The sequence below is a fragment of the Heptranchias perlo genome, chromosome 37, assembly GCF_035084215.1.
Source record: "Heptranchias perlo isolate sHepPer1 chromosome 37, sHepPer1.hap1, whole genome shotgun sequence".
Classification (NCBI taxonomy): Eukaryota; Metazoa; Chordata; class Chondrichthyes; order Hexanchiformes; family Hexanchidae; genus Heptranchias; species Heptranchias perlo.
In genome coordinates this window covers 6,043,545-6,061,347 of record NC_090361.1, presented here as the reverse complement: position 1 = coordinate 6,061,347, position 17,803 = coordinate 6,043,545, and the positions used below count along the sequence as shown (strand labels likewise).

Sequence of the window (17,803 nt, the reverse complement as noted above, 5' to 3'; positions counted from 1 at the left end):
CGTGTGTAGTTGGTGGACTTGAGTCTCAGATGACCGCGTCCCTCAGGCCCCTCGATTACTGGGCTGTGAGGCGATTGCCTTAACCGCAATGCTGTTGAACTGATTGTGTGTAAGGTACTATCATATACCCCCAGCAACTTTTTACAGTAAGACTCAGGAGGTTGATCAGAATAATCCCTTGGTGCCCCAGTGGTTTCGTATCCTTGGGACCTGAGTTCAAATCCAACCTGACAGACAAAGGTCTCTTCTTTACAATGAACTAGATGAAGCAGTGCGCTAGAACACCTGTTCTCGCACCACTGGGGCCTTCGTTGCAATTCAGTCTTGGTGGGGATAACAGGTCTACCTCTTCCCCTGTAAAGTATTAGAGGATTCATGTAATCTATTAGGAAGCTGACCATCAGCTTTTGCAACCTGGGTATCAAACCATATGGTTGCGATAAAGTTCTGTCTCACTCTGTCTCTGTGTCATCTCTCTTTGTCTAACTCTCTACCTGTTTGTTTCTTTCCCTCCCTCTCTCTGTTTGTTTACATCTCTGTTTTGCTATCTCTCTTCCTCTCTGTATCTTCCTCCCTGCTTGTCTCTCGGTCTCTCACTCTGTATTGTGTTCTTTCCCTCTCTCTTGCTACCTCTCTTCCTCTCTGTATCTTCCTCCCTGCTTGTTTCTTGGTCACTTGCTTTGTATTGCGATTTTTCCCTCTCGCTGTCTCTCTCTCTGCCTTTCTCTTTCTCTCTCACCATAGTGTCTTAGAAGGTCCTTTTTTCACCTCTGCTCCCTGTGTGCAAGTGTACTCCAGACTATATTGGATGAAAGACTGTTTAAGGTCCTAAGTATTGAACAGTCTCAACACATTTTCCAGTTGAAGGGAGTCCATAGCAGAAAACAGTCATCTGTTCAGAGTAGTTACAAGGATGGCTGATGTTGAAAATGGAAATGTCACACAAATTTAATAGAAGTGAACTTTTAAATTCAGCATGAAGGGACTTGAGTCAGTCTGGAGGGGAGATGGTGCTGAACCTGACCAGGGAGCACTTGATACAAAGAAGAAAACGAATCTACTCCTGGGACTGGTGTCCAGTCTTCAGTATAGATTTAAAGTTCAAAAAGTATTTTTTTAATGCTGGCTGCAGATTTTCCCTTTCCATCAGACTCCAAGATTCAAAGTTTAATTTGTTCCTAAACCTAATGCAGTATGTGGACAGGGTGTGCTTTGCTGGAACATACTACTGAAAATAACCTGGGATTCTATAAGGTCATAGATCTTGCAGCAACTTACAGAGTAGGAGTGAGAAGGCTGGTCACACACTCATTATACTCCTTCACCCCTAAAGTTACACAGCAGGTTACAGAGTAGAGGTGACTCCATGGCTTTGTCACCTCCAGACTCGACAGTTCCAAAGCTCTCCTGGCCGGCCTCCCATCCTCAACCCTCCATAAACTTTAGCTCATCCAAAACTGCTACTTGAATTCTATCCTGCATCAAGTCCTGCTCACCCACATGTGACCGGTTAATGCCTCAAATTGAACATTCTCATTCTCGTGTTTCACTCTGTTGATGGCCCTGCTCCAGCTCTACCACTTTCCCAAACTCTCCATTCCTCCGACTCTGGCCTCTTGTGCATCCCCCCCCCGCTTCCCTTCGCCCCACCATTGGTGGCCGTGCCTTCAGCTGTCTGGGTCCCATGCTCCTCTACCCCTCCATTTCCCTCTCCTCCCTTAAGACCTTCCTTAAAACCCATAGGTTTCAGCAAGGTTTTGGTCACCCCTCTTAAAACCTCTTTCTTTGGCTCAATGTCCAATTTTTTTGATTACGCCTCTGTGAAGCACCTTTTTTGCTATGTTAAAAGTACAAGTTGTTGTTGTTGAAAATCACATTCTAAACTACGTGTTGGTTTGTGCCAGGGCCGTGGTCCGGCTGGTAAGCCAACAAAAGCACCATCTGAAGAGGACTTTGACACCATTAAGCTAATAAGCAATGGGGCATATGGGTAAGTGGGAGTAAAGATACTTTATTCATTTGCTATCGAATGGTGTGAATGTTACTTTATTATAGCTAGCTACTCAGGAAAGATCTTATAATCATGTAATAAATAAGTGATTATAGAGATTGGGTGATGATGCACTGTATCCCATGACTTCCTGCCTCCAACCTCCCCGCCCAGTCAAACAGCCTTTCTTCTCATCTCAAATGTTTTCATAACTAATAAACAAAACTGTTCATTTGAAAAAAAAAACAAAAGTGAAAAGAAAACATAAGTGTTCATTGGGAAAAAAAAATACACAATTTTTTTTTAATGCTGGGTTGCTGGCAGCAGTGTCCAGGAGATTAATCTTTAATTTCTGAAGACTCCAGGGCAACCCTGGAGGGTTGGCAACCCTATATTGGAGACTGAATCCAGCTCAGACAGATGGGATGAAAGACTGGAGGAAGAAGCACTGACAGTGTATTAGCATGCTGTCCTCTTACATAAGGGAGTTGGTTTGTATGTAGTTGAAACAGATGGTCTAAAAGTCTTCTCTTTGATGACTTGAGGGTTATAATTTGTATTCTGAGTGGATGGAGCCCAATGTTATCCCTGAAATCAAGATGCAATAATGGAAAGGAATGGGAATACTATTGTACACATGGATTCACGGATCCTTTGCCAAGTCGTACACAAGCCAGGTGATTGAGCTGCAGACTGAGATGAATAAGAATTGGTCAATAATCAGCACCACTGAGAACCTCTGTAGACAAGCACCATAGGAACATAGGAACAGGAGGAGGCCATTCAGCCCCTCAAGCCGGTTCTGCCATTCAGTTAGATCATGGCTGATCTGTACCTGAACTCCATTTATCCACCTTTGCTCCATATCCAAAATCTATCGATCTCAGTTTTGAAAACTCCAATTGACCCTCAGCATCCACAGCCTTTGCGGGAGCAAGTTCCAAATTTCCACTACCCTTTGTGTGGAAAAAGTGCTTCCTGATTTTATTCCTAAATGGCCCAGTTGGGACACTCTGTATTGGGCCAAACCAGTTCTTTGGCTGTAGCGAGCGGACAGGGCACAATCGCTGGCGGGAAAAGGGTTGTGGCATTTTGGTTTTAATAAAAGCTTCAACAGACACAAAGGTAAACGATTATACTCACATTAGAAATTGTTATTTTAAATGAATAGGTCTTTGTTTTGTTCCAGTGCTGTTTACTTGGTGAGGCACAGAGAGACAAGGCAGCGATTTGCCATGAAGAAGATAAACAAACAGAACCTGATTCTCCGAAACCAGATTCAACAAGCCTTTGTGGAGCGCGATATCCTCACCTTTGCAGAGAATCCGTTTGTTGTCGGTATGTTTTGCTCCTTTGAGACTAGGCGGCACCTCTGCATGGTAATGGAGTACGTTGAAGGTGAGTTATTAGAGTGCAAACCCATCATCGCATCCCTAATATTTGGAATCACTGCAGTGCTCTGAAGGGGAAGATGAGTAGGGGAGAAGAAACACTGAAATAAGTTTCTAACAATTGTAATATTAATAAATGGATGAATACTTTCCACGAGAGTGAGAACATTACACATAAGAAAACCTGCAATCACTTAAGTAACATGTGGCTGCTGTGGTGGGGGATGTGGGTGCAGGTTTCTCTGGATGTATGAGCTAAGATGGGCTGAATGGCCTTCCTCATCTTGGGATCATGTGACTAATGGGTCCGTGTACAGAGTGCCGTCCAGGTCCAACACTGGCCACACAATTGCATTGTGTGCTGAGTTGGAATTGGTTCACGATCCCATCGACCCATTGATATGCAATGTACTAATGGTAATCAATCACAAGGTAAAGGTGGTGTCAGCAGATGGTGATGTCCTTAGCTTTCCTTGGTGCCTTCAGTCAAACATAAGCATACTCTTTATGTTGGCGCTATTTCGAAGAACAACAGGAGAGTTCTCCCCGGTTTCCTGGCCAATATTTATCCCTCAACCAACATCACTAAAAGAGATGATCTGTGTCGTTATCACATTGCTGTTTGTGGGAGCTTGCTGTGTGCAAATTGGCTGCTGCGTTTCCTCCATAACAAGAGTGACTGCACTTCAAAAGTACTTCAGTGGCTGTAAAGCTCTTTGGGACGTCCTGAAGTCGTGAAAGTTGCTTTATAAATACAAGTTCTCCCTTTTTTTTCATGAGCCAGTTACATTTTAGAATGTAAATGAATTGTGATTCAATAGAAAATACAGTTTCAGTTAGGTTTATACTTCCCAGGATTAAGTTGCTTAACAATCTAGAAATGCTTATATTTCCACAATCTGCTGTACACAGGAAGACAGAGGTGACTGATATCTGCCACAAACCAAAAAAAAAATAATTGATTGGTTTAGTGACATATTTGTTGACATCATGTTGTGGTGCAAATGGCCCCATGATAAATGTATGTAAATAGGGCATTGGACCTTACTAAAACCAGGAGCTTTGTTCTTCAGATCAGTCCAAACTAGAAATTAACTCCCCCCATCCCAGGCACTTTGTAAGCGAAATCTTAACAGATTATGGAAGAAGTAAGAATTCTACTGTGAACTTACACAATTGAGCAGTTTATGTCATTATTGTGAGGCACTGGCAGTTTGAAATGCAAAGTTACTGAATATTGATAGGCCAACTTACTTGTTACCACTCAGAATCCCGCCTTCGTGGCTTTTTAATGCAAAGTTGTGGTACATTCTGTAAGTGCAGAAATTCTCAGTTGTCGCACCAAATCATTTCTTCTGCTGTTCGGATGGTGTTAAATACTGGGTCTATGCCATAGAAACAGGGGTAGGCCATTCAGCCCCTCGAGCCTGTTCCGCCATTCAGTTGATCTGAATATTAACTCCATCCACCCTCCTTGGTTCTGTATCCCTTAATACCCTTACCTAACAAAAATCTATCAATCTCAGTTTTGAAATTTTCAATTGACCCCCAGCCTCAACAGCTTTTTGGGGGAGAGAGTTCCAGATTTCCACTCCCCTTTGTGTGAAGAAGTACTTCCTGACATCACCTCTGAACAGCCAAGCTCTAATTTTAAGGTTTTGCCCCCTTTGTTCTGGACTCTTCCACACCAAAGAAATTAGTTTCTCTCTATCTACCCGATCAACTTCTTTGATCATCTCAAACACCTCAATTAGATCATCCCTTAATCTTCTATACTCATGGGAATACAAGCCAAGTCTATGCAACCTGTCCTCATAATTTAACCCTTTTACCATTTCACTTGTTGCAGGGGGGGACTGCGCGACCTTGCTGAAGAACATTGGGGCATTACCAGTGGACCTGGCCCAGATGTATTTTGCAGAAACCGTCCTGGCTCTGGAATATCTACACAATTATGGCATTGTCCATCGAGACCTAAAACCAGACAAGTAAGTTAGAGTCACCTTTTCCTGTCACAGTGAAGTCCACTTTAACGCTAACATTATCTAGATATTGTTTGAAATGGATGGGGCAAGAATCTAATGGAAGATATTCCGTTTGTATGACGGGGCATCACTCCCCACCCAGTGCAGTTTTCAATGGGTTGTCCAGAACTTTCTAAAATATAAAGCAAACACTAATGGGTTAAAATCACGCTGCACAATACTAGTAACAAGGATATTAACATCTTCAAATCACATTTCTTTGTTCGTTAAGATAACAGCAGAGAATTTTATACAATCTTGTTAGCATTTGTTACTAACAATACAGTGCAATTTCACCCCACACAAGTCTGGTCTTAAAAACACTGCTCCATTTTTCCCGCTTACTTCTGTGCTTTAAGATGTGAAGCCGTTAGTTACTCAAGCTGCTCAGGTTTTCAATTCATTTTTACTGGCAGCAAAGCAAGCATAGGCACTTAGGATGTGATCTGATTTCCCCAAGTTACCCCCTCCCCAGCCCTTTTCCTCCCCCCCTCCCCAGCCCCTTTCCTTCCCCCACGTTCCCCCCCTCCCAAGCCCCTTTCTTCCTCCCCATATTTCCCCTCCCTAGCCTTTTTCCTCCCCTCATGTTCCCCCCTCCCCAGACTTTTTTCTCCCCCCCCAGCCTCTTTCATTCCCCTCCCCCCATTCCCCCTCCCCAGCCCCTTTCATCCTCCATGTTCACCCCGTTTTGCAGGGCTATGGGGAGTGGGATTAATTGGGTAGCTCTTTCAAAGAGCCAGCTCAGGCACGATGGGCCATATGGCCTCCTTCTGTGCTGTAAGATTCTATGATAGGTCAGGCACACTGCTTACTTGCGGGCTGCTGGCAGTGGAGGCACCGGGGACCGGCCAAGAGTGACGCTTTTCTCTGGTGCCTGAAGACTCCACACTTCCCCAGCAGGAGACAAGCAGAACCGGACTTGAGCTCGCATTCGTCTCCTGTCCGGTGGCCTTGAGCATTAATGCAATGACATGATCTACATCAGTGCATAACAGCGACGACCCAGAACCACAAATGATACTCAGTTGGAAGGTTTACATTTTTATTGAGTGCTCCCTTGTAGTTTGAATTGTCCGTACAGATTCAGCTCCGTTACACTGTTGTGCTCTGTAACTGCTCCAATCCAGTTATTTTAATTATATCATCAGCACCGTTAGACCAGATATTAGCAGACAAGCTCTTAATACATTCTCATGCCATTCCTCTATCCACTATTGTAATTTATAAATGATTTAACACCTCCATTTAAATAGTGGTAAGAGGAATGTTATAAGAACACTTTTCATCCGCTAATATCACTAATGGTCATTTCTAGGCTATAATATTTAAATATTTAAACAAAATACAGAAATGGGTAGGGAAAAAATCAGCAAGATGTTAATGTATGTTCTTTATAACAGGTTTTTCTAAATGAGGCACTGACTGGTAACAGTGTTTTAAAACGATATCTTGAAGTGTTTCTCAAATCAAACACTTATTGTCTTGGACCGCATCCCAGTCTATCAGCTGCACACTGAATCTAAGGGTCTTTTATCATCATTCATAGAACAAATAAGCATCAAGAACATTGCACAATTATACCCTTGAGCTCTGATTAAAGCATTAATTGTTTACCAAGAAATGGCGATGACTTAGGATTATGCTTGGGTTGGTATTTCTTTGAACTGCAGAAGTATAAATGATCAGTTTATATATGGTTGCATTCAATTGGAGTAAAAAGAGCAGGATAGGCTGAACAAAAGCATATGTTGCACCAAAGTAATTCAGTTTCTCCAACATGCCCCTGTCTGTGAGCGTTTGACTGTATTGAGTGGGCTAAGCAGCAATGATCCTTTGGGGCGTTGGCTTTGGTGAGACAAACCAATCAGTGTAACCAATTACAGACCTCCTTCTGTTTCAGGGAACCAAGGTCGTTCTGGTGTTGGATTCTCAGCATTTAGCCTGAAGCAGAAATTAAAATCTGAATTTTCATCACCAGTGTCACTGATGATTACAAAGAGAAACAATTGGAGAATATTTTAAACTTTGACACAGCAGGAGTGAAAAGGCCCCACTGGAATTCCATGCAAAAAAAGAATGAATGGGAATGAGCTTAATCCCTCAGAATTCTGAGCATTGAATGGGAAATATGTGGTCCTCTGGAATTCTATGCTGGGAGTAAATGGGGCTGTTTTGGTTCATTGGAATTACATATAATGGGAGTAAAAGGGAGATGCTTCAGATCCTTGAAATTCTGCAATGGGAATAAATGGGTTGGGGTTTAGTCCATTGGCCTTTTATACCTTGATCATGCATATGTTTTGAAGCAGGCTATGGGTAGGGTTCCCAACCCTCCAGGATTGTCCTAGAGTCTCCAGGAATTAAAGATTAATCTCCTGGACACTGCAACGCAGGAGAATAATCATCGAGGCATTAAAAAAAAATTGTGGGTTTTTCCCATTTTCTTTGACCACTTTCGTTTATTCGTTATAAAAATTGTGGAGATAGAGGGGAGGTTGGAGGCGGGAGGTCATGTGATAAAACCTCCAGGAATACGTCCAACTGGAGTTGGCAGCCCTAGCCATGGACCCATTGAATACTACAGGACACAAGTTATTGCTGCCCATCAGTATTTTCATGGTATTGAACGAGATGAACGGAACAGACTTGTTGGTTTCAAGAGCTTTTCATATTCCTAAAAATCCTTATGAACTGCCAACATGTTCAACTCATGACATGGCCTCCATGAGCCACTGATAGCTCAGTCACTCATGGATATGCGGTCAATCTACTTGTTGGATTCGCTCCATTTTGTTAAGAATTGTGTTCTGCTAAATAGCTGACTTGCCCTGTTGGTTCTTGCTTTACAGTCTCTTGATAACATCAATGGGTCACATCAAACTAACAGACTTCGGGCTCTCAAAAATCGGTCTAATGAGTCTCACCACAAATCTATATGAGGGCCACATTGAAAAGGATGCCAGGGAATTCCTTGATAAACAGGTCGGAACACTAAATGTTTGCTTTTATTTCTTTGCCTGAATCAAAGTGAGGGATCTTAGTGTTGCAGAATTAAAGATGTTTTCTACTTAGAGCATGCCCAGCTCAGTACCAGCATGGCCACATGCAAAGTAGAACCCCCTTTAGTCAGCACCAACAACCTCTTTCATTAATCTTAATTTCAGAAGAGAGTATATGTGTAAAATCTCCTACTTCTTACAAAGCCTATTCCTGTGACCTCTCTGAAGGAGATCATAGTTTGATGTGAATTTGTCCCAAACTGTGGGAGACTTTGTGCTAGGAACTGGGTTGTGATTGTGCAAATCCATTTGAACAAGGACCTTTGCAGCCATCGTTGAATTACACAGAATTTACAACACAGAAACAGGCCATTCGGCCCAACAGGTCTACGCCGGTGTATATGCTCCACACGAGCCTCCTCTCACCCTACTTCATCTAACCCTATCAGCATATCCTTCTATTCCTTTCTCCCTCATGTACTTATCTAGGATCCCTTTAAATGCATCTATGCTATTCACCTCAACTACTCCATGTGGTAGCAAGTTCCGCATTCCAACCACTCTCTGGATAGAGGTTTCTCCTGAATTCCTTATTGGATTTATTAGTGACTATGTTATGTTTATGACAGTGAAAGAGGAGACTTTCATTGGACCAGATTCAAACCTAATCATTCTGGTGAATCTGTGCTACGCCCCCTCCAAGGCCAATATATCCTTCCTGAGGTGTGGTGCCCAGAATTGAATGCAGCATTCCAGATGCAGTCTAACCAGAGCTTTATGCAACTGTAGCGTAACTTACATAAGAACATAAGAAATAGGAGCAGGAGGAGGCCAATCGGCCCCTCGAGCCTGCTCCGCCATTCAATAAGATCATGGCTGATCTGATCCTAACCTCAAATCTAAATTCATGTCCAATTTCCTGCCCGCTCCCCGTAACCCCTAATTCCCTTTACTTCTAGGAAACTGTCTATTTCTGTTTTAAATTTATTTAATGATGTAGCTTCCACAGCTTCCTGGGGCAGCAAATTCCACAGACTTCTACCCTTTTGTGTTCCAGCCCCCTTGAGATAAAGGCTAACATTCCATTAGCCTTTTAAATTATTTTCTGTACCTGTACACTAGTTTTTAGTGATTTCTGTACATGGATCCCTAAATCTCTCTGCTCCTCCACAGTTCCCAGCTTCTCACCATTTAGAAAATATTCTGATCTATCTTTCTTAGGTCCAAAGTGGATGGTCTCCCACGTCTCCCACGTGGCACATTGAACTCCATCTGCTAATACTGCTTAGAAGCTTGGGGACTACTGAGAATTAATGCTTATTAGGCAAACAATAAGCCTGGTAGCCTGGAAAAAACTTTCAATTGTATTGTTTGTCTACTAAGGGTAGTTACAACAAGTTGCATTTATATAGCACTTTTAACGTAGAAAACCATCTCAAGGCACTTCACAGAGGTATGAGAAAAATGAACGGCAAGCCAAAGAAGGAGAGATTAGGCGGGATAACCAAAAGCTTGACCAATTAAATAAGGAGGGTATTAAAGGAGGAGAGTGAGGTGGAGAGGCAGAGGGTTTTGGGGAAGGAATTGCGGAGAATGGGACCTAGTGGCTGAAAGCACAGCTGCCAATGGTGGGGTGGGGAGAGGGGGGCAGGGGATGCACAAGAAGTGTAGAGTGGCTTTCTGCACATTATTCTAACATTGACTGTTTGCTGCAGGTGTGTGGAACCCCGGAGTACATTGCCCCTGAGGTAATCCTGCGACAGGGATACGGAAAGCCGGTTGACTGGTGGGCCATGGGCATTATACTGTATGAGTTCCTGGTGGGCTGCGTTCCCTTCTTTGGTGACACTCCTGAGGAATTGTTTGGTCAAGTCATCAGTGGTAGGTTTGGAATCCAGTCAGATAGTGTGACCCACTTGGAGTTTGTGTCCATGCTACATTGTACGCTCTAAGGGCAGGGATCTTCAAACTGTGGTCATAGACAACAAGTGACCAGTGAGCCCGGGCAGTCTGGCTGTTGAAGTCCAGGCAACTCAATTCTAATTGTGCCCATTTCTCATTTGGTTTGTCTTATTTGAATTTTGTGGGCCGGGAGCTTTGAAAAGGACTGCTCTTAGCATGGTTGCCTCATTGACGGATAAGTCCTAAATCAGAACACCAAGATTTCTTAATATCCAGGGCTTGAGTTATATGCAAATTAAAGGGAACATGGATCTAAATTTTATAATTGGCCCCTGAAGACAAAAACATTTGGACTCCTCTGCTCTGAGGTGAAGAAACAAAATGCCTGTCCATAAGTTAGTTAAATGTTCTAAATCCCAACTATCCAGGTTCTGGTTATTTTAAAGTTTTGAAGAGGAGTCATCAGGCCTTGCCGGTAATTAGGCCATGCCGGCAACTAGGCCATGCCATTAGCTCCAATAGAGGATTAGAATTTCAAACAGCAGATGAGACTGAGTCCTGGTCTTGACTCCGATTCCCACCTGGGTTTGTTAATTTGACTTGATCATCTGAGGAAAAATGACGAGAGAGAGAGAAAGGAACACCTCCCTGTTCATCTAAGCAGCCTTCTGGCAGAGTGTCGTTAATGTGGATGTCTGTGAATTGGAACTGTCCTACACTCTTGGCTGAGGAGGGGGGCAAAATCTGTTGGAGACTTCCCCCGCCTTCTTCACAGAGGTCCTCTTGTGCTATAATTTATTGATTAATTGTTATGTTCTTCATATTAATTTGCATTAATCTTTTGATGTTATAAGTAAGCCTACACTCTATTCCCATGATATTAGGTACAAAAATCAAAAAAGTGACTTTTAACTCGTTGTTTCCACATATCATAGGCCTATATTTAAGGCTGCATTTGAGTATCAGATTTTTTGGACTTGTGTCGGTTGTTTTTGAAGCTGTTTCTACTTTCCTATATTGACGTTCATGTGGCTACCCGTTCCCAATAAACTCATTCCTAAATTTATTATAACAGCTAAAGCCCAGTTAAGGTGATGTTGTCAGCAAGGCTTGAGGGGTAATTATGTCAGACTCCATTGCACACCTTGCTGACTGTCTTGGTAGACAACTTAGTGTCATGGTACTGGCCATTTGAAGGGGAATCCTGCCATGTTTCAAAAAGAAATTGGTGCCTTCCAGTAGCTAACTCACAAATCAAAGCTTCTGATGACTCCTACAGCTGATTGGTAGGACACATTGAACACCACTGAGAGGTCCTCCTTTCTTGAGTAAATTCTGGGAAGGAGGAGACCTCTATAGTTGTACTAAATAATGTTCCACAGAAACCTGGATCATTAGTAAAGTTGATAATTGTGGTCCAAACCAAAGTTTTTGAAAGGGACAACTGCTGAATGGGAATTAGAGCGGCAGCATTTTATTGAACGAGAGGCTGCAAGTGGGATTTGAGCAAAATAGCCAACAATGTTTTAATCAAAAGTAATAATAAAAAGGCCATTTCCAGTTCCTTCTGCTGAAAGTCGTGTTTTGTTTACAGATGACATTATGTGGCCTGACGGTGAAGAGGCTCTCCCAGCTGATGCTCAACACCTCATTTCCAGTCTCCTGCAGCCAAACCCATTGGACAGGCTCGGGACAGGTAGGAAGCTCCACCCTGGGTGGGATTGTTGTATTGGGCAGCACCTTTCCTCTCTGCCATTATTCTTCTGCCGTCAAGTCTGTCGTTAGCCTTAGAATTTGAGGTTAGAAATGACAACGGCCGCTATTCTTGTACAAACGCCTAACTTGCCCATTCCAAATTGCTCTTTGCATTATTTTAATGTAAGAAAGAACTTAGAAAAGAACTTACATTTATAAAGCGCCTTTCACGACCTCAGGCTTTACAGCCAATGAAGTACTTTTGAAGTATAGTCACTGTTGTGATGTAGGAAGGCTTTTACCCTGATGTATATTGAAATATTTGTCCGTTTAAAAAAAATTTGAAGAGATGGGGCTACGTACTGTTGATTCACCACTGGTACATGGGCACCCTGACCTCATATTGCTAATAACACTGAAAATTCAACACATTTTAAAACATGATTAAAAACCCTTTTATTCTATAATGAAGGCAACCCTTGTTGCCAGGACATAAACCCAAACTTCTAACAAATTAGGCATCAATTCTCAGGGAGTGTTGATATGTTAGTAAAATGTCTATCCTATTATGTTCTTTTTAGATCTTCCAAAAAAAACTTTTCTTGGCAATTTTTTTGTGTTCAACAAGGACGAGGCTGTCAGTCCCATTCCCATTTCAGGGACCCAAGCACTCCCAGTTCAGGTACTACATTGCCAGGTGCAGAGTAAAGCTCCCTCTACTTCCTAATGTTGCCTTCTTTGGCTCATTGTTGATTTTTGCCTGGTTACGCTTCTGTGAAGCGCCTTGGGACTTTTTTCTAGGTTAAAGGCACCATATAAATACAAGTTGTTGTTGTTGTTACTACTACTCAGCTCCAGCCATCCTTATGGCCTCTCTGAGTGAGGCCATTTATTCCTACTGTATGCAATGCCAATGTATGAGACCTGTAGCCATTTAAACCCATGTATACAATGCTAATATACCAGACCCCTCCCATTTGCTCCCATTCTATACAATGTTACTGTACTGTACCCTTCTTATTTATTCTCATATACCAGAGCCCTTCCAATTTTCTCCCATTATGTACCACAATACCAATGTATCAGACCCTTTTCAATTCACTCCTGTTATATACAAAGTTGATGTACCGCACCCTTCCCATCCATTCCCTCTGAATACAATGCCAATGTCCCACACTCCTTCCAATTAATTCCCATTGTATAAATACCAATGTACCAAAGTGGCAAAGTACTTGCCATTCATTCCATTTGTACACAACACCAATGGACCAAACTATGTCTCATTCACTCCCATTCCATGCAATCACCATGTACAAAATCTCTTCCATTCGCTGTTGTTGTTTTATACCATGCTAATGGGTTAAACCCTTCCATTCCCTCCATTACAGGCAGTTCCATTCACTGTTCACTTTAATTTCATGAAATTCCTGATCCAAGCATAACATATTTGGCAATTGTCCGCTTTGTAATGCTCATCACTTTAAATCAGGTCAATCCGCTGCCAAATTTCATAGATGGGCTCAGCACAATATTGAAATCTAATCACTTTTGTTAACAATATAGATTTTGTTAAGTGCGTCCTGTTCAGACTGAATTGCTGAGATATCATTAAACAGGTTGAGGTGCAAAGAAGTTCAAATTGGCAATTTTTATGTTAATGGGAATTGAGATGGAAGCATAATCCTGACTCGAGCAGTTCAGGGTCTCAGCAAAATCAGTGGCACATTTATCTGGCAGTGTCTATTATCTCAATGAGCTAAAAGCTGTTTGATGTTTGATGTTTGATGGAGAAATGCTAGACTCCGGGAGGGTTAGAGCTGTCCTTTTGAAGTTGTTAGTGACCTCATAATCGACAAACTGAATAGCAAAAACCATTTATGTTTGTGACCTCAATAAACAAGTGGCGGTTTGCGCTCAAATATGAAGCCAAAGGCCTGATTGAAAACCCTTGCCACATATAAGATTCCATACATATATAGAAAGCACTGTAGGCTATAGGGCTGATTTTCCAAATCAACGGAGAGTGTGGATTTATAAAATCGGCCCTAATATCCCCTATTTAGACCACACATGTAAGCTGGGAACTTTGTAAATATTTTTTCTTTTTCTTTACATGAGACAGAATTATTCAGCTGCCACTTCGAATTTGCAACTGAAGTTCTCCCTCAGACTAATGGGGTTTGTAACAGATTTGGATACAACTAATTCAAGCCATGAGCATAGAGTCATAGAGTCATAGAAGTTTACAACATGGAAACAGGCCCTTCAGCCCAACATGTCCATGTCGCCCAGTTTATACCACTAAGCTAGTCCCAATTGCCTGCACTTGGCCCATATCCCTCTATACCCATCTTACCCATGTAACTGTCCAAATGCTTTTTAAAAGACAAAATTGTACCCGCCTCTACTACTGCCTCTGGCAGCTCGTTCCAGACACTCACCACCCTTTGAGTGAAAAAATTGCCCCTCTGGACCCTTTTGTATCTCTCCCCTCTCACCTTAAATCTATGACCCCTCGTTATAGACTCCCCTACCTTTGGGAAAAGATTTTGACTATTTACCTTATCTATGCCCCTCATTATTTTATAGACTTCTATAAGATCACCCCTTAACCTCCTACTCTCCAGGGAAAAAAGTCCCAGTCTATCTAACCTCTCCCTATAAGTCAAACCATCAAGTCCCGGTAGCATCCTAGTAAATCTTTTCTGCACTCTTTCTAGTTTAATAATATCCTTTCTATAATAGGGTGACCAGAACTGTACACAGTATTCCAAGTGTGGCCTTACTAATGTCTTGTACAACTTCAACAAAACATCCCAACTCCTGTATTCAATTTTCTGACCAATGAAACCAAGCATGCTGAATGCCTTCTTCACCATCCTATCCACCTGTGACTCCACTTTCAAAGAGCTATGAACCTGTACTCCTAGATCTCTTTGTTCTATAACTCTCCCCAACGCCCTACCATTAACGGAGTAGGTCCTGGCCCGATTCGATCTCCCAAAATGCATCACCTCACATTTATCTAAATTAAACTCCATCTGCCATTCATCGGCCCACTGGCCCAATTTATCAAGATCCCGTTGCAATCCTAGATAACCTTCTTCACTGTCCACGATGCCACCAATCTTGGTGTCATCTGCAAACTTACTAACCATGCCTCCTAAATTCTCATCCAAATCATTAATATAAATAACAAATAACAGCGGACCCAGCACCGATCCCTGAGGCACACCGCTGGTCACAGGCCTCCAGTTTGAAAAACAACCCTCTACAACCACTCTCTGTCTTCTGTCATCAAGCCAATTTTGTATCCAATTGGCTACCTCACCTTGGATCCCGTGAGATTTAACCTTATGTAGCAACCTACCATGCGGTACCTTGTCAAAGGTTTTGCTAAAGTCCATGTAGACCACGTCTACTGCACAGCCCTCATCTATCTTCTTGGTTACCCCTTCAAAAAACTCAATCAAATTCGTGAGACATGATTTTCCTCTCACAAAACCATGCTGACTGTTCCTAATCAGTCCCTGCCTCTCCAAATGCCTGTAGATCCTGTCTCTCAGAATACCCTCTAACAACTTACCCACTACAGATGTCAGGCTCACCGGTCTGTAGTTCCCAGGCTTTTCCCTGCCGCCCTTCTTAAACAAAGGCACAACATTTGCTACCCTCCAATCTTCAGGCACCTCACCTGTAGCTGTCGATGATTCAAAAATCTCTGCTAGGGGACCCACAATTTCCTCCCTAACCTCCCATAACGTCCTGGGATACATTTCATCAGGTCCCGAAGATTTATCTACCTTGATGCGCGTTAAGACGTCCAGCACCTCCCTCTCTGTAATATGTACACTCCTCAAGACATCACTATTTATTTCCCCAAGTTCCCTAACATCCATGCCTTTCTCAACCGTAAATACCGATGTGAAATATTCATTCAGGATCTCACCCATCTCTTGTGGTTCCGCACATAGATGACCTTGTTGATCCTTAAGAGGCCCTACTCTCTTCCTAGTTACTCTTTTGCCCTTTATGTATTTGTAGAAGCTCTTTGGATTCTCCTTTGCCTTATCTGCCAAAGCAATCTCATGTCCCCTTTTTGCCCTCCTGATTTCTCTCTTAACTCTACTCCGGCAATCTCTATACTCTTCAAGGGATCCACTTGATCCCAGCTGTCTATGCATGTCATATGCCTCCTTCTTCTTTTTGACTAGGGCCTCAATCTCCCGAGTCATCCAAGGTTCCCTACTTCTACCAGCCTTGCCCTTCACTTTATAAGGAATGTGCTTACCCTGAACCCTGGTTAACACACTTTTGAAAGCCTCCCACTTACCAGACGTCCCTTTGCCTGCCAACAGACTCTCCCAATCAACTTCTGAAAGTTCCTGTCTAATACCATCAAAATTGGCCTTTCCCCAATTTAGAATTTTAACTTTTGGGCCAGACCTATCATTCTCCATAGCTATCTTAAAACTAATGGAATTATGATCACTGGTCCCAAAGTGATCCCTCACTAACACTTCTGTCACCTGCCCTTCCTTATTTCCCAAGAGGAGGTCAAGTTTTGCCCCCTCTCTAGTCGGGCCATCCACATACTGAATGAGAAATTCCTCCTGAATACACTCAACAAATTTCTCTCCATCCAAGCCCCTAATGCTATGGCTGTCCCAGTCAATGTTGGGAAAGCTAAAGTCCCCTACTATTACCACCCTATTTTTCTTGCAGCTGTCTGTAATCTCCTTACATATTTGCTCCTCAATTTCCCGTTGACTATTTGGGGGTCTGTAGTACAATCCTATCAAAGTGATCTCTCCCTTCTTATTTTTCAGTTCTACCCATATAGATTCAGTGGGCGAACCCTCAGATATATCCCCTCTCACTACTGCCGTGATGTTCTCCCTAATCAAGAACGCAACTCCCCCTCCTCTCTTACCTCCTGCTCTATCTTTCCTATTGCATCTGTACCCTGGAACATTGAGCTGCCAGTCCTGCCCCTCCCTTAGCCATGTTTCAGTAATAGCTATAACATCCCAGTCCCATGTACCCATCCATGCCCTGAGTTCATCTGCCTTGCCCATCAGACTTCTTGCATTGAAATAAATGCAGTTTAATCTAGACTTCCCTTGGTCTTTGCCCTGCTTTCTCAGACCATCTGTCCGGTCATGTTTTGTACACTCTCCCTTACTGCCTTTTGTTTCTGTCACCACTTTACTTCCCACTGACTTCCTACATCGGTTCCCATCCCCCTGCCACATTAGTTTAAACCCTCCCCAACAGCACTAGCAAACACTAGCATGAATTTTTTTAGCTCCATGATGTTATATGCAAACATAATCAGTACCAGTTATCCATGGGAGAGGACAGTTGGAGCTCCTCTGGGACCTGCGCCGTGTTTGGGTAGAACATGTGTTTGCACCCGCGCTTTTCCACATGGTGATCTCGGATGTGCAACCAGAGTGAGACACCAGGGTGGCCTGGTGCGCCCTAGGGTTGCCAACTCTGGTTGGACATATTCCTGGAGGTGTCATCACAGGACCTCCTGCCTCCAACCGCCCCGCCCCCACACTCCCGCCATTGGTCGCCCAACATGTCCATCCTCACAGCGCACCGCCTTCCCCCACCAATCAGAACTCGAATAGACTCTTCATTACCCGATTGGATGATTCTTGACTGTCAATCAAGCAGTGTTTTTTCCATCTCAGATATTTTTATTACTAATAAACAAAGTGTTCAAAGAATTTTTTTTTTTGCAAACAGACAAGTTTTTATTGCCCACTCCCCAATGATTTTTCCTCCCGGGTT

At 42.9% G+C, this 17,803-nt stretch overlaps 1 protein-coding gene across 1 annotated transcript in view; it reads left to right on the top strand.

The window, feature by feature from the left end:
• LOC137304279 (microtubule-associated serine/threonine-protein kinase 1-like) overlaps nt 1-17,803 on the top strand; it is a 74,317-nt gene that overhangs the window by 41,785 nt on the left and 14,729 nt on the right. The window contains exons 12-17 of the mRNA XM_067972831.1: nt 1,905-1,990; nt 3,180-3,388; nt 5,231-5,369; nt 8,255-8,387; nt 10,120-10,285; nt 11,901-12,002. Coding sequence (XP_067828932.1) covers nt 1,905-1,990; nt 3,180-3,388; nt 5,231-5,369; nt 8,255-8,387; nt 10,120-10,285; nt 11,901-12,002 — 835 coding nt within the window. The remainder of the gene's footprint in view (nt 1-1,904; nt 1,991-3,179; nt 3,389-5,230; nt 5,370-8,254; nt 8,388-10,119; nt 10,286-11,900; nt 12,003-17,803) is intronic.